The following is a 22852-nucleotide window of genomic DNA, read 5'->3' as shown; positions in this document are numbered from 1 at the left end:
ATCCCTGTGGGAAGGCCAGCAGGAATGCCAGGAGCCAGATGACCCCGATGACCACCTTGGTGGCCGAGGCTGAGAGCCGAGGGCGCAGAGGGTGGATGATGGCCATGTACCTGCACGGGGGGAAAAGGGGCAGTCAGGGCTGGAAACGGGCAAATCAAGGCTGGAAAAACCCAATATCGCAGATTTTGGGGCTGCTTTGGGCCATTCCTGTGTGTGGGTTGTACTTTGACAGCCCCTAAATACACCCTGGAAGCCCCTCACACAGCACAATAATCCCATTGTGGAGGATTCCCGGTTTTACCCTGGAGATCTAATTCCTGACTGAGGCAATAGTTGACTTTTACCTGAGGAACAGCTTCACTGACACAATAAAGGCCAATTTATCCAGAACCCACCGTCTGGCAGCGACAGCTTTGGTCGTTCTCCCCCAACACAAAATCCTGGCTCTGTGGTAGATCCCAGTGCAGGGTGGGAAACAGGGAAATCAAGGCTGGAAACAGGGAAATCAAGGCTGGAAACAGGGAAATCAAGGCTGGAAAAGGGGAAATCAAAGCTGGAAAACCCCAATATTGTTGCTTTTGGGGCTGGTTGAGGTTGTCCTTGTGTGGGGGTCCTACTTTGACGGCCCCTAAATTCATCCTGGGAGCCCCTCATGCCATGAAACCCAACCAGCATCGGATAATCTCGTTGTGGAGGATTCCCAGTGTTTTACCCTGAGGATTTGAATCCTGATGGGAACAATAATTGACTTTTAGCTGAAAAACAGCTTCAGTGACACAACCAATTTGTCAAGAACCCACCATCTGGCAGCAACAGCTTTGGTCGTTCTCCCCACCCACAAAATCCTGTGGATCCCAGTGCCAAGAATTCCAGGAGGAAAGCCAGAAATGAGAGCTCTGGAGCAGCGTGGGATGAGGGATCTGAGATGCCACCAGGCTCGGAGGCTCTTCCCTCGGACCATCAGTCATCCAGGGTGAGCAAAGCTCCCGTGGTGATGTGGCAGATTGAATTTAAACCTCTGCAAATCCGGTTTTTCAGGAGCCAGGAGCACTGGGAAGATGAAGTGAGAACGCGGCAGATTTTTTATTCCCTCCCTGCTCCACGTCAAGCTTTGGGAAGAGGAGGAACTTTACATCACTCCACATGTGTCACTGCAGGCTCTGCTCCTCCTTCATCCCTTCTCCTGCCTCAGAATGAAGGGATTTGCCTTTGAATTTTTCCGTAAATTCTCCCTGTGTTGTATTTTTTGGGTGGCAGAGACTTAGGGATTAATATATGAATTATATAAATAGGAGGTGGTGGCCTCAGCTCTTTCTCTGTCCCAAAACTTATCACCCTAATCCAGGTGGAAATCCAGCTGACTCACATGGTAATTATTCCTCAAAAACCTGTTTGGTGCTGGAAGCTGGATGGAAAAAGCCAAAGGTCTCCCAGGTTCTGCCCCCACATTTCTCGTTTCCCCTTGTTGGACTGGGATCAAATTCCCAGGAGGATTCATCTCCTTCCTCTTCCTCATCCTTCCAATGGCTTGTGTTGGCTGAGCCCCCCTAGTTAGTGGGTTTTGGGGGGGTTTGGGTGGGTTTTCTCATGGGGTTCAGAGCAGGGAACCCAAGAAGGTGCCAAAAAACCCAAGTCTGCTGCTCAGACTCAACCCAATGGTTCAACTCAAGTAAGAGAACAATGGAAAGCGAGGATTTTCCACAAAAATTGTGTGTTTTCCTTTGAAATCTTGCTTGGAGAAACACCCCAGGCTGAGACCTCCAGAAGGCAAAGCCAGGGCTTGAGTGCAACCAGCCAGGAAAGCTCCAACACCTCCAACCTTGGGCCTGCCAGTGATTTTTTAGCACTTTTCTAACAAATTTAAATCACTTTGCAGCTGGAGGAGCCCTTGTGGTTGATAACACCCCCAAAAAATTGCTGTGAGGGTGAAATAAACCCAAAAGCACCACGTGGAGACCTTCCCAACCAACTACAGCTCTGTCTCATGGGGGAAGGAGATGGAAAAACTCCTCCAACCTTGCTGGCATTGCAAGGACAGGGTCAGGGAGGCAGGAGGGAGCAAATTAGGGGTGTTTGGGGGAAAATCGGCCCTAAATCCTATTTTTCAGTGGCAATTCTCAATCCATCAGTGCTGAGCTTGGAAATATTCCCTTTGAGATGCTCTGGGTTTAAATCCATCAGGATTAAAACCAGGAATAACAACAGTTCTCCCAGACAGGGAATTAAAAAGGGTGATGGAAAGGCTGCTTGGAAAAGCTGGAATTACAGCCCGTAAAAATCCTGGAGATCGATGGAAATGGACAAACATCCTGAAAATAATTAGGCTATCATTTCATATCACAATATTGGATAATTATGTAATAATTGTATCACTAAAGAAAATTGTCCCAACATTTCAATAACCACATTTTCCCTTTTTTTTTCTTTTTTTTTCCCCCCTCTCCTTGAAAAGAACTTTTGATGTAAAATCAAACCATGGAAAGGGAGGGAATGTGGTTTTGTGGCCACCACAGCTCAGATGAGTTGCCATCCTGCTTATTTGGGGGTGGAAAAGCATCAATTAGGGGAGAAAACCACCTTTTTTTTGCTTCTCTCAGCTCTGGGTCCATCAAATAACTCCCATTTCCTTGCAGACCAGTTGGACTGTCCGTGTTTTTCTATGCATTTAATCAGATGTCTTGGAATTTTGGGGTCTTGAGGGGGTTTTTTTGAGGAGTTTTCAGAGAGGTTTTGGCCAATCTTTTGTTGCCTCCAGGACACAGGTCCCAAAAAGCCACTTTGCTTTCCTGCAGTTCCACTCAGTTTTGAGCCAAAGCCTCTCCAAAGCATTTCTAGGGCAGTTTTTTGGGATAACCCAAAATAAATCCTTCCTCCCACTCAGTCCTCTGCTTGGGTACCTCCAGCTCATCTCCCTCCACGTGACTTCATCTCCCAGGTGAGGCTGAAGAAGCTGCTGCAGTCAAAGCTCCAACAATTAACTCCTTGGCAGGGAAGAAGTCACGTCAATCATGATTTGCCTTCCAGCAGAAAAACTCCTTCCCAATCTATTTATTCTCTATTAATACCAACAGGGTGGCATTTCAATGGAAATCAGGATGAAGCTGCAGAGCCCTGCTGTGTCTGCAAGGGTCTGGTGGGTGTTGACGCCCAGGCAGGGGTTTGAGGGGCACAAAAAGCATGGATTTCACAGAATTTCATGGAATATTCTGAGCTGGGAGGGACCCACGAGGAGCATCAAGTCCAACTCCGAAATGAGTGGATCAAACCCACAACCTTGGTGTTCCCAGCACCAGCTCTGACCAGCTGGCTCATCTCAGGGTCATTTTGGAGCTCATGTACTGGGAAGTCACTGCTTTCCTTGGCTGGGCCATGCCGGTGAAAATGGGGGTCCCAAAAATCAGGATAATGAGTTTTTTACCTCATATTCCTCCTCACAAAGTGCCTCAGTGCCCCTTGCTCTGCCCCTCTCCCCAAGGTGCTCAGTCCCATTAGAGAGATTTCAGAGGATCACGGAACCATGGAGTGGGAAGGGACTCACAGGGACCATGGAGTCCAACCCATCCTGCACAGGACACCCCAAAAACCCCACCCTGATGTCCCTGAATTATCCAAATTTTGTCCAAATTGAATTGTCCAAATTGGGGCCATGACCAAACCTGTTCCAGTGCCCCACCACCCTCTAAGCTTTTTCCTTTGCCATCCAAGAGGAGGGTTTTCCCATCCACAAATAAATCAAGTGTGGCTGGGGACGGTTGTTCATGGGCCATGAGGAAGAGGAGCAGGTGACCATCCTGCCCTCGCTGCTGGGACAGGTGACAAAGCAGTTGGAGCCTTCACATCCCAAGTTATCCCAGGGAACTGGGTCTTTGTTGAGGATTTAGGGCAGATTTCGTGTGTTAGGGAAGGTTTTGTTCCCTGTGCAGGAAGTTCACAGCCTAACACCAGGAATGGGGTTGTTTGTTGCAGAAGAGTTTGGGTTGGGAGGATTTTACAGAATGATGGAGTGGTTTGGGCTGGAAGGGACTTCAAAGATCGTCCAGTTCCAACAGATTAACCAATTCCAAGAGATCAACCAGTTTCACCAGATCAACCAGTTCCAAGAGATTACCCAGTTCCAACGGATCATCCAGTTCCAACACATTAACCAGTTCCAACTGAATTTAATGCCTGTTGTTCCTCAAAACCAAACCATGTGCTCTTGCTCTTGCTCTCGGGTGGCAGCACCACATTCAGGTGCCAACCAGCATTCCCAGTTCCCCCCAGGAGAGCCCTGATGCCCCAATTTCCACCCATCTGCCTTTTCTTGCACCTTCTCAACATTCCAACCCCGCCACGGTTCATGGTCTTGGCACTAAACCCCACAGCTAAACCACCCCACAAGAGCCAGAGGCTCTTCCCTGATGTTGGTGATGCCATTTGCTGGTGGTTGAACATTTCCTTTTGTTTTGGGGGGGTTGCCATGGTGACACAGGAGCAAGTTGGGGCTGATGTTGTACCAGAGTCGCTCCGAGCGCCTCAGTGATTAAACAGATCTTGCACTGGAGGCCGTGCATCCATCTGTTAATGTCAGCTGGAAATCTGGGGCCTGCCTGGAGAACTCACAGTACACAATTGTTTTCACCCTGATGGAGATGAGATTAATATAATAGTACAAATTTATGGAGCTTCTTCATCCCAGACCTTCCTTATCTGCTTCATTAATAGGGACATGGCAGACAAGGGATGAGTAACCAAGAGGCCGCAGGGTTTGGGCTGGGCTTTATTGAGATGTGATTTCTCAGCCTGAGCAAAGAGGGTTTAGGGCAGGGTCAGTCCTGGGGGTGTCTGTGACCAAGGCAGAGCAGATGCCCCACACTGGAGTGGGTCAATCCCTCCAGCACAGCTCTGGGTCACAGAATCATGGAATATCCTGAGCTGGGAGGGACCAACAAGGATCATCAGTCCAACCCTCAGCCCTGCACAGGCCCAGCCCCAAGAGTCACCCCCTGTGCCCCAGAGGATCATCCCAACCCTCCCTGAGCTCTGGCAGCCTTGGGGCTGTGCCCACTGCCCTGGGGAGCCTGGGCAGTGCCCAACCAGCCTCTGGGGGAAGAACCTTTCCCTGAGATCCAACCTGAGCCTGCCCTGGCACAGCTCCAGCCATTCCCTGGCTGCTGTCCCTGGTCCCCCCAGAGCAGAGCTCAGTCCCTGCCCCTCCTCTGCCCCTGCCCAGGCAGCTGGAACTGCACTGAGGTCTCCCCTCAGTCTCCTCTGCTCCAGCTGAACACACCAAGTGCCCGCAGTTGCTCCTCATAAGGCCCCTCCAGGCCCTTCCCCATCCTCGTGGCCTCCTTTGGACACTCTCCAATGGCTTCATGTATTTTGTGTCCCCCCCAAACTGCCCCAATGTTGAGGTGAGGCCGCCCCAGCTCAGAGCAGAGCGGGGCAATCTCCTTCCTCTGCCAGCTGACCACACTATTCCTGATGCTTCCCAGGAAAACCCACCTCTCGTGGGCACAAACCCTCGCTGTGCCACGGCGCCAAAATCTCTTCCCTAAGCAGGTCTGTGTGACAAAGCTTGGCCTTGTCATGAAACAGGTGTGTGTGACAAAGCTTGGCCTTGTCATGCTGCCCCCAAACCCCCCAAGGGGCTCAAGGCTGAAGGTGCCTCGAGCAGCCTCTTCCTCCTATTTATTGCTCTGACACTGGGCAGGGACTGCCCAAACCAGGACACAAACAGGGCTCTCCCCCCCCAATGTTGCCCAAAGCTCCATCAAGCTGCAGGTTTCTCACTGGCTTTTACCAAGAGGGTGAAACAGCCCTTTGAGAGCCCTGGGGTTGTTTCCCTCAAGCACAACCCAAAAGGACGGGTGGCTTGGGTTGGTGCCTTGGGTCTGGGAGCAGAGGGGGGGAACAGGGGTGGCCTCTGGTACCCCTGACACCTGAAGCACTCAGTGCAGGGGTGGTTCCCAGTGGGCCATGGAGAAATTTGGATTAAATTGATTAAAAAATGCATCAAATAAATCAAATACCTCACCAGAGGCCCTACAGTGCCTTGAGCCAGTGCCCTGCTCACAGACACCCATTCCTGGAAGTGCCCAAGGCCAGGTTGGACAGGGCTTGGAGCAACCTGGGCTCGTGGGAGGTGTCCCTGCCCGTGGCAGGGGGTGGTGCTGGCTGGGCTTTAAGGTCCCCTCCAACCCAAACCATTCCATGATGTGGTTCTATGGCTAAACCCAAATTTTCCTGCATCTCTGAGCCAAAAGTGTTGCTAATTCCCCTCAGTTCCACATTGTCACCATGGGAATTTCAATCCCACTCTTCATAGGAAAGGAGGGGGAAAATGTAATTTATTTTTGGCTGAATTCCTGTCTGGTGGATACTGGGGGGAAATAATTCCAGTTAATCCCCATTGGATCAGGGACACAAACTAGCCCTGAGGGGTGACTCCTTCTAAGACATTCCCTTCTCCATTTCCATCCTTCTGCTTCCCAAGTCCAGCTGGGAAATCACTGCTCCGAGCCCGGTCCATTTTGGGAATCCAGCAGCTTCCTGGGGTTTTTGTGGCATTCATGATGCTTGATATTTTTGGGGAATACAAAAAGCAGATTATTTTTCTGGCCCCAAATCCCACCCTCCTTTCACTTCCCCCTTGCTCCTGAATCTCCCAAATTACCCCCCAGCAGAGCAGGATGCCACAGATCAAAGCCCTGCTCTGCAAACCCCAGAAGTCCTTTAAGTCAAGTTTAAGAACCCCATCCTGGTGCTAAATTAGGGTGTAAATGACTAATTAACTGCTGTAATTTGTGCTCCCCGGAGGGTTTTTCTGCAGCAATCACCTCACAGGGACTGGGGTGGCTGAGCTGGAAAATTCCTGATATTCAGCTGGTTTGTCCAGCCTGAGATTTCAACTTCCAAGCAATAAATCATTTTCCAAGCTGCTTTTTCTGCGGGGCTTGGGGAGATATTAACAGGTCTTGGCTGCAGACTGGGAATTTTGGGAGCTGCAGTGATGAAGCTTTGCAGATTTGATGTTCCCTCTGCACCTCCTGCCAGCAAATTGAGGGATTTTAGGACACTTAATACAACTTAATAACCCATTTGGAAATTAAAAAGGGAACATATATATTTTTTTTTTTTAAATATAGGATATGTATAATAAATAAATGAGATCCCAGTTGGATTTTCCAGCCCTCCTGGTCTGGCAACACTGGTGCTGGTGGAGCTCTTTTAATGAGCAAGTTATTTTAGGAGCTGCAGGAGGTTATTCCCACTATAGATCATTTTTACAGCTGCTTTCAAGCAGAGGATGCTTTGCAGAAAAAGGGGAATTGTTTTGTGTTAAATATCCCAAATTCTGCCCAGCTTGTGATTAATCCCAGGGCTCTTCCTTACCATTGGGATTTGCTCACTCTGGGTGGTTCTGGCTTTGCTCACTTTGAGTTTTGAGATAAGAAATTATATTTTTCCTTCATTCTACACCCTGGGCTGCATTCCTGGTCCTCCATCCTCATGGAAACTCCCTCCCCCAGTTTGTAGGTGGGTGGTGATGCCCAGAAATGAATCCAGGTGCAAAGGAGGAAAGGCCAGAGTTGGGTTTTTATTCTGTGTGTGGCTGAAAAATCAGCTTGGACTCACTGTAGGCACTGCTGAGCTTCTCTTTCCTGAAATATGGGGGGGAAAAATGGATTTTCTGCTTGTTTTCCAAGTGAACTAATTCCCAGGGAGAGCTGGAGGCTGGACAGGGATATTTGATGTGCTCAAAAACAAATGATGTGGCAACTTTTAAAGTGCCAGAGGGAGCTGTTTGTCCCCCACTTTTCAGGATGCTGAGAAGCTGCATCAGGGCTGTCCCTGAGCACATATTCTGCCAGCCTTGACTCCTCAATTTCCTGCAATTGTTGGAGTGTTCAGAGTAACTCCTTGGTTTTGTTTTCCAGGCTGGTTGTGCCCAGGCTGAAACAAGTCCTGGGGAAGGAAGGGATGGTTGAGTTTCAAGGAAAGCCTTTTTTTCCTGCACAAACCCACGGTGGGTCCTGCAAAAAAATCCACTGGGAGAATGTGTTACCCAGAGAAGCTGTGGCTGCTCCAGCCCTGCAAGTGTCCAAGGCCAGGTTGGAGCAACCTGGTTTAGTGGAAGGTGTCCCTGCCCATGGCAGGGGGTGGCACTGGATGATCTCCAAGGTCCCTTCCCACCCAAACCATCCCATGTTCTTGCCCATCTCTGGCAGCTCCAGCTCCATCCCACCAGCAGCACTGGGGGTCTCAGACCCTCCTCAGCTCCAGCCCAGAGGCAGCTGAAAGACTTGGGTTTAACCTGTCACTGTAATGGATTCAAATGCCAGGGAGTGGGGTGAGATGGGATTTGGGGAAGGCCCTGGCACAGGTTGCCCAGAGAAGACCTGAGAGCCCCTTCCAGGGCCTAAAGGGGCTCCAGGAGAGCTGGAGAGGGACTGGGGACAAGGGGTGGAGGGACAGGACAAGGGGGAATGGCTTCCCACTGCCACAGGGCAGGGGTAGAGGGATATTGGGAAGGAATCCTTCCCTGTGAGGGTGGGGAGGAGCTGGGATGGAATTCCCAGAGCAGCTGTGGCTGCCCCTGGATCCCTGGAAGCATCCAAGGCCAGGTGGGAGGACCCTGGTCTAGTGGAAGCTGTAGAAAGGAGGTAGAAAGGGATCTCTAAGTCCCTTTAACCCAAACCATTCCAGGATTCTGGAATTCTATGAATTAAACCACTTCCCCATTTGCTCTCAACAAATCCATTGTGGCCATGCTGAGTTTTTCCGAGGCAGTTTCGTGTCCTCTGGCAAAGACATTCTGGAAATCACTTGCAGGGAGCAGAAAGAGGGGTGATTTAGGGGAGCAATCTGCAGACCGATGCTCCTCTGAGCCCTCACACTTCATATCCAATCACTCTGCTGGAAACACTTGGGGAAATGAGGCACATTCCATTCTGCTTCCCTAATTTCTGATGAAAATCAGGACCCCAGTTTGATTTCAGACACATCCTGGCTGTGAACATTTCCCTGGGCCTACCTGGCTCCTCATTCAGGTTCTTCCTCAGCTTGTTCCCAGCTTTTTGCTGCTTGCCAGGAGGAATTTTGCCCTTTTATGTGCCTGAAACAAGTTCCTGCTTTTCATACATTTAAGTAGCTGTTGTCAGGTCTCAGGCACAGGAAAACACGGAGTTTTCCAGGGCTTGGAGATATTGGTTTGTGCTGCTTGCCTGGATGGGCTTTGCTGCCTTTTTCCTCCCAAATTCCCACCTTGCTGAAAATTTGAGACCAAGAAATGCAGCAGGTTGCTCTGGGCACACTGAGGATGCAGCTCCTTTTGGGTCCTTCTTGGTGGGAATCTGGGTTTTCAATCCCAGGCACGGGAAAACCAACCCTCTGCTCAGGGTTTGCAATGCAAGAAGAAAGCTGGGAATGCCGATTCCCCCCAAAAAAATCAGCCCCAGGCTCCCAGACCTGCCTTTTCTCCCTGTTTTACACACTCTCCTCCAGCTTCCCCCTGGCAGATTTGCTTTTCTGGTTGTTCCAGGGTGTGGATCAAAGGCTAAAAATTAAGCTATTAAAATAAAAAATAATTTCTCTAATTCACCCAAACCTGAAAGGGGCTTTTCCAGCTGATCCTAAACATTCTCAGATGCCCCTGAAACAGAGCCAACACTGGGTAGGAACAATTCCTGCTGGTGTTATGGCTTTTTTATTGATTATTCTCTAATTCTCCTCCCATCTCCTACAGGAGAGCTCGGCTACATCCAATTTATTTTCAGGAGAGGGTTTTGTAACCACTCCAAGCAAAACAAAGCCTGTTTTTAAGGGCAGGAGAGCATCATCCACGTCCAGCTCTGCTTCCCGAGCTGGCAGCCCCTGAGCTGTGGCAGCACCATCACCCCTGGAAGGGAATATCAGGAATATCAGAGCCAGTTCAGCTCCGAGGCATCAGCTCCAAACGTGCTGGCACGAGACAAGCCCCCCTCACCCTCCTCGCCTGGATCCACAGCCAAAAAAATGTCTTTTATTCCTCGGGAAGAGGGACCAAACGAGGCATAGCAGAGTCAGGAATGTGCAGCATGGGAAAAATCTGTTGCACTTGTAAGGCTGAAGATTCAGTTCCAAAGGGAACTGAGAAGCTGTTTGAGAGCCGGGATTTATCAGCAATGCTGGGGTGAAGTGCCATTAAATAGAGATTTTTTTAACTGGAGGCTCCCGGGGCAGGGCTGGTCTGTGCCCCTCGAGGGCGGCGACAAAGGAGTGTCCCCGGGGCCACCAGCACCAGCTGAACTTTAGATCGTGGCACAACAGGAGCTCTGCTGGCAGATCCCAACCACAGCTCGAGCTCTGCCAGCAGATCCCAACCCTCGGGCACGACCAGGCAGGGAAAAACCAACTGAGCCACAGCCAAACCCCGAGAGAAATCCCTGGCACCTGCCTGTTCCCTTGACCCCCCTGACGACATCGAGGTGGGTTTCCTTGAGGACATCCCCCACCCCACCAAGTCAGGATGTATTTGCAGAGCCTGAGCTTCTCCCAAGGCTCCTTGGATGGTTCCCAACGCAGACCAAGAGCTACGAAACTGCAGCACAATGAGGCACCTCCAACACAATGATTTTCTGCCAGGGGGTAATGCCATTTTGTGCTAAATCTTGAGTTTGCTCTTAACTGAGGGGGTGGAGAGGGGATGGATGGCTCTGCAGAGGGGCTGGGAGGGAGAGGGTGCTACAAATGCACCCTCAAGACAGGCCACCAACGTGCACCAGCCTTTCCTGAGCTCCTTTTGCAGCGCTGACAAAGGATTCCCAAAGCCAACCAGGGTGGAGAGGGGGGTTATTTTTAGTGCTGTTTTATCAAAAAATTCTAGTTGCAGTATTCTCCCATGAGTGGAGATCACACAGAGCCACGTGGAATCACAAGATCACAGAATTAACCAGGTTGGAAAAGACCTCTGAGATCATCGAGTCCAACCCTTGATCCAAACCCCACCTTGTCCCCCCAACATGGCACTCAGATCCAGGCTCTGCTCAAACCCCTCCAGGGACGGGGACTCCCCCCCCTCCCTGGGCAGCCCATTCCAAGGGCTGATCCCTCTCTCTGGGAAGAACTTCTTCCCCAGGGCCAACCTAAACCTACCCTGGGGCAGCTCCAGGCTGTGCCCTCTTGTCCCACTGCTGGTTCCTGGGAGCAGAGCCCGACCCCCCCCGGCTCCCCCCTCCTGTCAGGGAGTTGCAGAGAGTGAGAAGGTCTCCCCTGAGCCTCCTCCTGTCCAGGCTGAGCCCCCCCAGCTCCCTCAGCCTCTCCTCACAGCACTTGTGCTCCACACCCTTCCCCAGCCTCGCTGCCCTTCTCTGGCCCTGCTCCAGCCCCTCCATGTCCTTCCCAACCTGAGGGCCCAGAGCTGGGCACAGCACTCCAGGGGTGGCCTCCCCAGTGCCCAGGGCAGGGGCACAATCCCTGCCCTGCTCCTGCTGCCACACTATTCCTGAGCCAGGCCAGGCTCCATTGGCCTCTTGCCCCCCTGGGCCCCCCTGGCTCCTGTTCAGCTGCTGTCAGTCAGTCCCCCCAGGGCCCTTTCTGTCCCCCCACTCTGGCCCAGCCCGTGGGGCTGCCGGGGGTTGTTGTGGCCAAAGGGCAGGACCCGGCCCTTGGCCTTGTTAAGCATCAAAGCACACCTGGCCTGTGGGGAGGGTGTGACCCTCACCACTCACCTGTCCAGGGCGATGGCCGTCATGGAGTAGATGCTGGCGAAGACAGCAGCGATGGGGAAGAAGTTGTGGAAGCGGCAGTAGAAGAGCCCGTAGTACCACTCGTTGTGGATGGCGTAGGTGAAGTTCACCACGGTGTTGAAGGCAGCCATGGAGGCCTCGGCAAACGCCAGGTTCACCAGGAAGTAGTTGGTGACCGTCCTCATGCGCTTGTGGGCCAGGATGATCCACATCACCACCACGTTCCCCACCACCGCCACCACCACGATCAGCGCGTAGGCCACGGCCCACAGGGCCACCTGCCACGGGGGCTGCACAAACTGGTTGGACAGGGACTCATTCAGGGAGCTGTTGGACAACCACTGCTGCTCCAGCTCCACTTCCATGGGCAGAGCGTCATCCATCGCGTCCCCGCAGAGCCAGAGCCAGCACACGGATGGGGGGGCTGCAGATCCCTCCTGGTTTAGGGCACAGCAGGATTGGGGGGCAGGTCCCTTCCAGCTTAGAGTGCAGGGATGCTTTGGGGTGCAGGTCCCTCCCAGTTTAGGGCACAGCAAGATCAGGGCACGCAGATGGTTTAGGGTGCAGATCCCTCCTGGTTTAGGGCACAGGGATGCTTTGGCGTTCAAGTCCGTCCTGGTTTAGGGTACAGATGTTTTGGGGTGCAGGTTCCTCCTGGTTTAGGGCACACAGATGTTCTGGGGTGCAGGTCCCTTCCAGCTTAGAGTGCACAGATTCTTTGGGGTGCAGATCCCTCCTGGTTCAGGGCACAGCAGGATCAGGGGCCAACAAGTCTGGGGCAGACCCCTGTTTTGGAGTGCAGGTCCCTCCTGGTTCAGGGTGCAGCCAGTTTGGGGTGCAGGGCTGGTCCAGGACAGGGCACCTCCCAGTCCAGGGGCAGCTGGTTTGGGGTGCAAGGCTGGTCCAGAGCACAGGTCCCTTCTGGTTCAGGGTGCAGCCCCTTTGGGGTGCCCCCCCCTGTCTCCAGATGCAGCTAGAACAGGGTGTCCGGCCATGCCCGGGCTTCACTGGTTTAGGGTGTGGGTCCTTCCCAGCTCAGGCACGGCTGGACTGGGGTGCACAGCTGGTTTGGGGTGCGGGTCCCTCCTAATTCGGGCACAGCTGGTTTGGGGTGCGGGTCCCTCCTAATTCGGGCACAGCTGGTTTGGGGTGCGGGTCCCTCCTAATTCGGGCACAGCTGGTTTGGGGTGCGGGTCCCCCCGGGCTCGGCTGCAGCTTCACCGGGGTGCAGATTCCTCCCGATTCAGGGCATTCGGGGACCCGGGTCCTTCCCAGCTGAGCCAGACGCGGGTCCCTGCCGGTTCTGGGTGCGAGTCCCTCCCGGTTCAGGACCAGAGCACGGGGCGGGTCCTGCCCGTTCAGGACCAGAGCAGGATTCTGGATCCAGGTACCTTCCGGCTCCGGGCTGGAGCAGGGTGGGGGTTCCCCTCGGTCCGGGTGCAGTCGGTTCAGGATTCGGGTGCCCCCGGTTCAGGACCGGCGCAGGATGCGGGATGCACGCGCCTCCCGGCTCGGGACCGGCGCAGGGTGCGGGTTCCCCCGGTACGGGATGCAGCCGGTGCAGAACAAGGATCCTCCTCGTTTGGGATGCAGCCGGTTCGGAACGCGGATCCTCCCTGGATCGGGATTCGGTCGGTTCGGGGTGCGGCCGGTTCAGGATGCGGATCCCCTCCGTCGATCGGGATGCAGCCAGTTCCGGATGAGGGTCCCCCGCTGGATCGGGATGCGGCCAGTTCAGGATATGGATTCCCGCCGGTTCGGGATGCAGTTCGCCCCTGGATCGGGATGCAGCCAGTTCAGGATATGGATTCCCGCCGGTTCGGGATGCGGTTCGCCCCTGGATCGGGATGCAGCCAGTTCAGGATATGGATTCCCGCCGGTTCGGGATGCGGTTCGCCCCTGGATCGGGATGCAGCCGGTCCAGGAGCGGAGCAGCCTCGGGTCGCAGCCGGTGCCGCGAATCGACTGCGGCTGTCAAGGCACTACCGGGCCTTTTATAATCGGGGCGGGCGGTGCCAGAGACCGGTGGGCAGAGTCGGCACGGGAAGGGCACTCCCCAGCCCCTGGTCCCCTCCCCCGGTCCCAGTCCCCTCTCCCGGTCCCCTCCGCCCTGCCCGGGGGAACTCTTCTCCCCTCTCCACTCCCGCCTTCCCCGCAGAAGGGGCTATTCCAGCTTCCCCGGCCCCCTCGCCCCCCACTTTCATTCCTCCTCATCCCCGTCCAACCTCTTTGCCCTCCAAAGCTTCCTGTGCTTTGTGTCCTTTTTGGGGGGACTCAGGGAGGTCTGGGCCAAAACGCTCTCAAAAGTCACTGGGAATTTAAACATCCCGATAATAGCAAAGCTTATATATTTTATATTATTTTATTTTATATTTTATATTTTATATTTTATTTTATGAGGGGGGGGGTCTGGGCCAAATACGCTCTCAAAAGTCATCGGGGAAAATCCTGATAATAGTAAAGCTTATATATTTTATAAGTTATATTTTTATATTATATATTTATATATTTTATATATTATATCATATTTCTATATTATAAAGCTTTCCAATATAACATCCATGGGATCTCTCCAAGCAGTTGTGGTCCATGAGTGTTTTGCAACCCCAGTGAACAAAACAAATAACTGAATTCCCAAAGAAGGAAAAGCTCTTCCCTCTCCAGCACAACCTGTTTCCTTCCACTGCAAAGAGGACATTCCATTTCAGTGCCCCTTCTCTCACAAAGCAAACGGCAATTAAAGGGCTGGTGAAACCTTCTGCACTAAAGCCTCATTTTTGCCATGAATTTGGAATCTCATTAAGCTGCAAACAGGGCTTTGCAGCTTCCCACAGGCCTGGTTTAAATCCACCAAACGGGGTGGGGGGGGGGGGTTGACGTGCTCCTCCAGGGGTTTTTATTTACTTGGGTTTTTATTGTGGACAGAACCACAACAATCCGCGTTGCTGCTGCCAGGAAAGGCGCCTCTCCCTCGGGATCCGCTAATGCAATGAGGAGGAACATCGAGCCCAGCGAAGCTGAGCTTGTCCCTCCGGTTTGCTCAGGATGCTCCTAAATCACCCTTCCCTCCCGAGCTGCTGGGAGAGGAACCGCTCCCAGGTAAAGCCGCGGCTCCCTGGAAACTGGGAGGGAGGAACTGGGGTTGGAATCGCAGAGCTGAGCGTGGGCAGGACGGGGGGGATCTGACACCGGAGGAAGCTGAGGGGCTGAAAACCTTTAATCCCCAACATCGTGTCGCTTGTCGAAGGGAGACTGAGCGTTTTAACACCGGGAATATATCCAAGCTCTGCGTTTCCAGCCGTTTCAGGGGCTGGTGGGTGACCACGGAGGGGTCCAGGCGCTCTTCCCGATGCTCCCGGACCACTCGATGGCAGCATTGCTTAAAAATGCGGGAGGAGCAATGGGAGAGCTGGGAAAGGCTCGCTGGGAATTGCATTTCCCACCTCCCCCCCGAGCCCCCGACACGTTATTTTGGGGAATTGCCATAAATTTGGCAAAGGGTGAACCCCAAAGGCAAGGACACCCTGGTTGGGGGCGGAGGAGGGGGGAAGATTCCCGGCTATTCCCAGCGAGTCCTTCCCCACTCCCTCCATCCCTGAATTTGTCCAGGCTGGCAGGATCATCCCAAGGATCAAGGCAGGGCTGAGGGAGCACATTCCTGCCTCCTGCCTCAGTTCTCCCACTGGGAAAAGGGAGGCAAAGCCTTTTCAGCTCCTAGAGGAAAGAACCAACTCTTTTTTCCTTGGCTGCTGCTGTGCAGGGAGTTGGAATTCAGGCTGATGCCTGGATTAGTAGGAATTGGGGCTGGTGTCTGGATCCATTGGAATTGGGGCTGATGCCCAGATCAATTGGAATTGAGGCTGATGTCTGGATCCATTGGAATTGGGGCTGATATCCAAATCAAGTGGAATTCAGGCTGATGTCTGGATCAGTTGGAACTGGGGCTGATGTCTGGATCAGTTGGAATTTAGTCTGGATCAGAGAAGGTTCTGGAAGGGGAATGTTTGTAGTGGCATGTTCAGGTTGTGAGGTGTTGGAATCTGGGGGGATTTCACATTTTGTTGTTTGGAAAGAGGTTGCATGAAAAGGAAATCAATCAATCAATACTAAGACAAATTTATTGCTCAGCAAAACCAGATTATTGCAGGATTGTGACAGCTCATTAACGCTTGTGGGTCTCTGTGAAGGTGCCAGGGTTGTTCTGGGTGTGAATTCACTGGGCTCTTCCAACATTCCCCCTCCTTCCTCTCCTTCATGTGTGTCCTCAGCCCTTCCAGACACACAGAAAGGTTTTGTAACCAGCGCTGAAGCAAACCTTGCCTTTTCCTGTTGTGTTTTCTACAAGGACAGGAACCTCTTCCACTGGAGTTTCCCAGCACAGTCCCCTGGGCTGGTGGAACATCAAACACACACAAAGCCTGGCTGTCTGGGAGGAAAAACTGGGCTTATCCTTCAGGGAACCATCAGAGATGGTGATTTTCCAGCTTCTGAGGGTTTGGTTCCTCCATCTACCCTGGCCAAGGGGTTGGATCCCATTTCCCTGCTGCATAAAATCAGTTCTGAGCAGCACCAGGAACAGGTTCAAGCTTTGCCACCTCCCCAGATTGTGGCTGCAGGTCCTAAACCCCAAACAGCCCTTGCAAGAAGTGTTTTCCCGGCTTTTTGCTCAGGAAAATAAGAGCAAGTGGGTCAAGCTCTGCTTTAAATTTGGGATCTGGCACCAGTGGAGAAAACAGCTTGTTCCCAGGAAGTGTCTTCTCCTAAAAGAGCTGGACTCAGAAGGGAACCTCTGCCTGGTCCATCCCTCCAGCAGAGCAGGGAAGCAGCTTGTCCTTGTGCCCCTGAGCACAGTCAGGGAGGAGCTGGATCCTTGGAAATCCCTGGCTTTGCCAAGCTGCTCCTCAGGATTAATTTGGGAATAATCATCACCCAGCATCCCCCCAAAGCAGCTGCCCCCTGCAGCAGGGGCTGCACAAACACACCTTCACCTCACACCTCTCCAAAGCCCCCGTTTTCCTCCAGGCTGTCACCGTGGCTTTAAGCTCAGCCCAGCTGAGCTCTGCTTTGAGCTGCCAAATGCAGCTGGTTGGGGTTTCCCAGGCTGGGGTGCTTTGTTAATTAATGAGTCTCCTCCCAGGGCACTTTGGCTGAAGGGCCTTGGGGTTTGGAGCCTCCAGAGCTGGGTGGGTGGAGGTTGGGCAGCTCTGAACTGGTGTCTTTACTAAATATAGGATTATTTTGGCTTTTTTTTTTAGCAGGATGGGGGTGCTCCTTGTTTGGAGCAGTATGAGGTGGGATTTATTTCTCTGGGTGCACTGTACAAAATCCTGATGGGATTCTTGGGGCCAGGAGTTGGACTGGATGATCCTTGTGGGTCCCTTCCAACTGAGGATATTCCATAATTCTCTCTTTAGGGCAGCACTGCAGAGGGATTAAACCTTTACAAAGCCCTTTAGGGCAGTTTTTTTTAGATTTCCTGGCCTTGCACAACGATTGTGTCCAATGGTTTCCTTAGAAATGAGGTTTTTGAGGATGTTCTGGTTGATGGTGGGCTCTGGGAGTCACCTCCTGCCCCAACAGGGGCTGGTGTTGAGGGGGGCACTCAGCAATGTGACCCTTAAAATGGTGAATAAAGGGATGTTGTGTGTTTGCTGTGTCCTGGTGTGGGATTTGGGAGCTTCCCAAACCAAAGGAGCTCTTAAATCTGGTCCTTCCAACCCAAACCATCCCAGGATTCCATGTGGTGATGGGGGAATGGGCAGAAGGGAGTTGTGAATTTGGGGAGATGTGGTTTGGGAAGAAAATCCTGGGGGAGCTTAAGGATTTTAGCATTTCAGGGGTGTAATCCTGAAGTGGTTTGTGATGGGGGTTTTAAATCCTGCCTTGTAATTAAGTCAACCCACTGATGCTGCTGTGACTCCAAAGTTGACTGTGGTGAGAGGACCCCCTGGTTTTGGAGTGTGAGAGGAGGAAATAACTGGGGTTACACAAAACAAAACCCAGAACACCCCAAACCCACACTAACAACCCAAAACACAAGGGTTTGTTTGCTGCTGAGCACCAAGTGATGCCAAGATAAGCAGTGGAGTGATGCCAAGATAAGGGCTCCTGAAGGAACATCCCAAAATTCTAGTGCTGGGTTTGATTTAGCCCCTGGCTGTAGGTGCTAATTTGCTGATTTAATCCAGCCCGTGTTTGTTTTGCTGCTTAATTTAAAGGCAGGTTCTCCCCAGCAACCCTTGGCTTGGCACAAAGTGTTTCCTGCTGAAATTCTCTTTCAATTTTGATTCCCACCTCCCTAAAATGTGCCTTCTGGGGTTCATTGCAGGGCTCATTCCTCTCCATCCCGTCATTTGCTGTCATTACTCCCCATGTCTGCTGGAAGAAAGCTCAAACATGGGCTTAAACTATTATTTTAGGCTTGGCATGCCCAGCCTAAGCACATGTTTGGGCTGTGTGGGTGGAGAACTTGCCTTTGTGCTCTTCAGAAGCTTTTGTGGAAGTTCAAGTGCCTTTTCTCCCACTCCAGGTGAAATGTTCCTGCTTTGAACTTTGGAATTGGAAGGGCAGCAGTTTTGGGGTCTGCAGGGCTTTGATTTGGGCTGCAAAGTGTTGAGTCTTTCCCCTGGTCAGGTCTGTGCAGAGACCAACCTCAAACTGAGCACTCGCTGCTGCAGAAGGATGTGACACCTTTTCCATGGAAAACAGGGGCCTTGAAGCAGCCACTGGTGAATGGGCTGAAGGCTGATGTGCCTGTTCATGTCCAGCTCCAGAGAAGGAGTTCCCTGCATTTATTTGTGCAGACTGGAAATTATTTGGGAGGGAAAGGCTCTGGAGGCCTCAAAGCTGGGCTGCTCAGAGATTGCTCAGCTCCTGGCCTCAATGGCTTTGAGCTTCTCCAAGGAGGTTCCCTAAAATATTGTGCCCCTGTTGGAGCACCCTCATGCTCTTGGGGCTGGGAAAATTGCCGGGCATGGAATGGTTTGGGTCGGAAGGGACCGCAAAGCCCATCCAGTGCCACCCCTGCCATGGGCAGGGACACCTTCCACTAGCCCAGGTTGCTCCAAACCTTGTCCAACCTCACCTTGGACACTTCCAGGGATCCAGGGGCAGCCACAGCTTCTCTGACAATTCCATCCCATCTGCTCCTCAACACCCTCACAGCCAACAATTCCTTCCCAATATCCCATCTAGCCCTGCTCTCTGGCAGTGGGAAGCCATTCCCTGTGTCCTGTCCCTCCACCCCTTGTCCCAAGTCCCTCTCCAGCTCTCCTGGAGCCCCTTTAGGGCTCCTCTTTGAACTGGATCCCACTGGACTTTCCAACTCTGTAACTGAGCTCTGCTCACTCAGCCTGACTCCCAAGGGTTGTTTCTGGGCTGGGAATTTCATGGAGCAGCCCATTGCCAGGCCCAACTGCTGTGTTTTAGCAGGAAACCTGCCTTTGGATGATGTTAAAGGATGAAGGGCTCAGGCAGAGGCTGACTGTTTGTGTGGGGCCAGGGAAGCTGGGGGGGAAAAGGCTCTTTTATCCTGACTGGAAGTGGCACCTCCCCCAGTGCCCTGGAGCTGGGGGGCACAAGGGGGTCACCTGAGAGCAAGCCCTTGGGAACAATTAATAAAAAGAGTTCAGTAGTTCTCTGTATCTTATATTTATCTCTATTACACAGAGAGTTTTGTGGCTCAGAGCTGTTCATTGTGAGTTTTGTGGTTCAGCAGGAAAAGACCTCCAGGATCATCAAGTCCACCCTGTGCCTGATTCCCACCATCCCACCCAGCCCAGAGCACTGATGCCACGGCCAGGCCTTCCTGGGACACCTCCAGGGGTGGGGACTCCAAACCTCCCTGGGCAGCCCCTGCCAAAGCCTGAACACCCTTTCCAGGAAGAAATTCCATCCTATGGAGCCACCTCCTCTCTCAGGGGAGGTTGGGACACTGAGTCCTTGGGTCATGGGGTAGATCCATAGGCTCCTTTGGGTTGGAAAAGCCCTCCAAGGTCACTGAGCTCACTGCCAAGGCACCACTGACCCATGTCCCCAAGTGCCACATCCCCAGGGATGTTAAATTCCCTCAGGGATGGGGACTCCACCACTGTGCCAGGGCTGGACAGCCCTTTCCAGGAAGGAATTTCCCCAGTATCCAACCTGACCCTCCCCTGGCACAGCTGGAGGCCGTTCCCTCTCCTCCTGTCCCTTGTTCCCTGGGAGCAGAGCCCGACTCCCCCCCGAAGGTCCCCCCTCCTGTCAGGGGGTTGCAGAGCCAGAAGGTCCCCCCTGAGCCTCCTTTGCTCCAGGCTGAGCCCCCCCAGCTCCCTCAGCCCCTCCTGCTGCTCCAGCCCCTTCCCAGCTCCCTCAGCTGCTCCTGCAGCCCTGACTCTCCAGTGATACCAATAATTACAATAATCCAGCAATCCTTCCTGCCTGGGGCCAGGAAACTCGATCCAGATGATGATTGCAGAGAAATTTGGTTTGCAAACACCTCTTGCAGCTCCAGTTATTGCTTGTCACACAAAAAGACAGCAGTGATTTGATCTTTGTGGTGTTTGTGGTTACAAATGATCCTCTCCCTGGTAAAATCCACTTTGCTCCCTCTCCTTTGCTGTCGATGAATTAACAAGCTGGGTCCTCGACAGCTCATTAAGCTGTTCTCAATTCCCAGGACGTCCCTAATTCATCCTCTTTGTAAGGATGTGGTATTAAGTGAAATTCAGACTGGTTTTACCAGAGGACTCCAGAGAGAAAGATGTTTCCCCACCAAAACCTCTTTCCATACAAAACTGGAGCCCTCTGACCGAAGGGACCTCAGGGAGCCTGAGCTGTACAAATAAAAGCAGCAAGAAATGCTTTTATCTGAGAAACACAATCCTTTCTTGTGCCTTTTTGTATGCAAACCACTCCTGCTTTAATGGCTTTTCCTTTGTGTGTGTGGTTTAATTGCCTGGTTTGTTCTACCCCAAAAATAACTGGGAAGAAATCCCTTTCTCCCGTTTTTTTGTTGGTTTGGTTTTGGGGGGGTTTTTTGGCTCCAGCTCGTTTGCTCTGGGATTTCTCATTGTTGTTTCATGGTGGAGATACTAAAGCTGGGGAGAAACAATATTCCAGGACATAAAGTGGAGGGTTTATGATGATTTTTTAGGAAAAGGATGTTTGCTGTGCCTGTCCTTGGTTTGGAGGAAGTAGGGGGTGGGGAAGGTGCTGTCCTGAAATTAAGGCTGAACAGCCTCAAAAGAGCTGCTGGGGCTCAAGGAAAACCAAAGTTTTGTGTTAAAAAGCCTCTAAATGCAAAGATGAAGGGGCTGGAGATGCAACCCTGTGAGGAATTTGAAGAGGAGCAAAAGGCACTTGTTGGAAAGTCCTTCTCCAGCTGAGCCTCAAGTGGATAAATCTTGAGGAAACCTGGCCTGAGGTGTTTTAGCTGAGCTAAACCTCAGCTTGCTCCCAAAACCAGTGGTTAATCTATTTTATCTGTGGTTGTTCCCTCTTTTCTCCCCTCCCCAAAGGCAATTTGGGCTGTTGGCCATAAGTAATGGCAATTTGGGAGAGGTTTTGTGAGCAGAGCAAAGGATGTGTTGGACAAATTGAATGAAGACTGAGAAATTGGTTTGAGCATGAAAACTCTGGTGCTACAGCTCCAAAGTCAATAAAAGAGGGAAAGAGGCATAATTCCTGAAAGGAGCTGATGGGGAGAGAGGAATTAGAGCTTGAATTGGGGATATGAAAAGGTGAGGAGCCACCTCGGGGCAGATCCTTGTCTCAAGGAGGAAAATCGAGTGGACTTTTGGTGCTGGAAATTAAATTGTGGGGGGTTTCTCTCCGATTTTTTTCCTTCTCAGAGTCAGTTCTTGGAAGACAGAAGGAAATTGAGCTGATGCTCAGAAGGCAGAAGGGCTTGGAGCAGTAAATGAATTAATTAAAGAAGGTTTGCAGCGTTCAGTGCTGATTAATTAAAGGTATGAGGAAGTTCTTGGTACCTGGGGGGGACAATTTTGCTCCTGATGCTCCAAAGCTGCTTCTTCCTGGTGTCTGGAGCCACATGAGCCACGTTCTCCCTGCTGCCTGTCCCAGTTATTGACTGGTTTGTGCTGGGAACTGGGAGGAAAAGCTTTCAGAGGAGAAAATTTGGGCCAAGAAGAGCAGGATGGCCATGGACAGGGATTTGGGATGGAAAGGGTTGAGGGCCCTTGGGGCAGGTTCCTGCAGGAACCTCCAGAAAAGCCTGACCCAGGAACCTCCAAAAGCCTGACCCAGAAACCTCCAAAAGCCTGACCCAGGAACCTCCAAAAGCCTGGCTTGATGTATTTGGGGCATTTCAGAAGCCTTCTGTTGTGTTTAGCACAGGACTAAGCTGAGCTTAACCCCAGAGATCCCAGGCTGGGTACAAGGTAAGGCTGACCTTACCCTGGGGGAGTGGAGATACCTGAAGGAAGAAATTTGGTTAAAATGGTGTTTGTTTGGCAAATTATCCACCCTTCTTGTAGGAAAGCATTGGTTGGATGAAGGAAAGAACAAGAAATAATAATAATAATAATAGTAGTAGTAATAACAATAACCACCATTAATAACAATAACAATAATAATAATAATAATAATAATAACTGCTACTAATTATTATTATTTTTATTATTTTTATTTTCATATCCTTTTTTCATTTTGTTTTCTATTTTATTTTCTACTTCGGTATTTTCGACTTTATTTCCTTTTTAAATTTTTTCCCCCTATTATTCTTGTTATTCTTTTTATTCCTATTATTGTCACTATTCTTTTTAACTGTTTCTTTTATTATTATTTCTATTTTGTTATATTATTATTTTTGTTCCTATTATTTTATTCCTGTTATTATTCTTAATATTTTATTACTTTTTTTTTTATTTTTATTTTTACTGGCCTCTAATCCAGCTTCTCCATAAAGGAAAAACATCCCTGCAAACCCTTCCCCTCTCACAGGCTGGGAACATCTCTGGATCTCCTGTTGGCTTTGATCATCTTGATAACAACTTCTGAGGGGAAATAAAATCTGTTCCTGGAAGGAGCCTCTCAAGCAGAGCTGGGAGATGCAGGAGCTCAAAGGTTCAGCTGCTCTCCCGGGGGGTGGGAGCAGCTCTTGAATTCCTGCTTTGGAGAAGCTTTTCATGTGCTTTTTTCCCCTC

General features: G+C 51.5%; 1 protein-coding gene across 1 annotated transcript in view; it reads right to left on the bottom strand.

Annotated features, from left to right (window-relative positions):
* The window catches only part of TACR1 (tachykinin receptor 1), a 23193-nt gene extending 9539 nt beyond the window's left edge, over window positions 1-13654 (bottom strand). Inside the window, 2 exon segments of the mRNA XM_039379514.1 lie at window positions 3-110; window positions 11691-13654. Coding sequence (XP_039235448.1) covers window positions 3-110; window positions 11691-12091 — 509 coding nt within the window. The 5' untranslated portion in view covers window positions 12092-13654.
* Window positions 13655-22852: the final 9198 nt, after the last annotated feature.

This window comes from Pipra filicauda, unplaced genomic scaffold (genome assembly GCF_003945595.2).
Source record: "Pipra filicauda isolate LSUMZ 115617 unplaced genomic scaffold, ASM394559v2 scaffold1053_size61759_pilon, whole genome shotgun sequence".
Taxonomy (NCBI): domain Eukaryota; kingdom Metazoa; phylum Chordata; class Aves; order Passeriformes; family Pipridae; genus Pipra; species Pipra filicauda.
The sequence above is the reverse complement of the archived record's forward strand: the minus strand, read 5'-3'. Positions and strand labels throughout refer to the sequence as shown.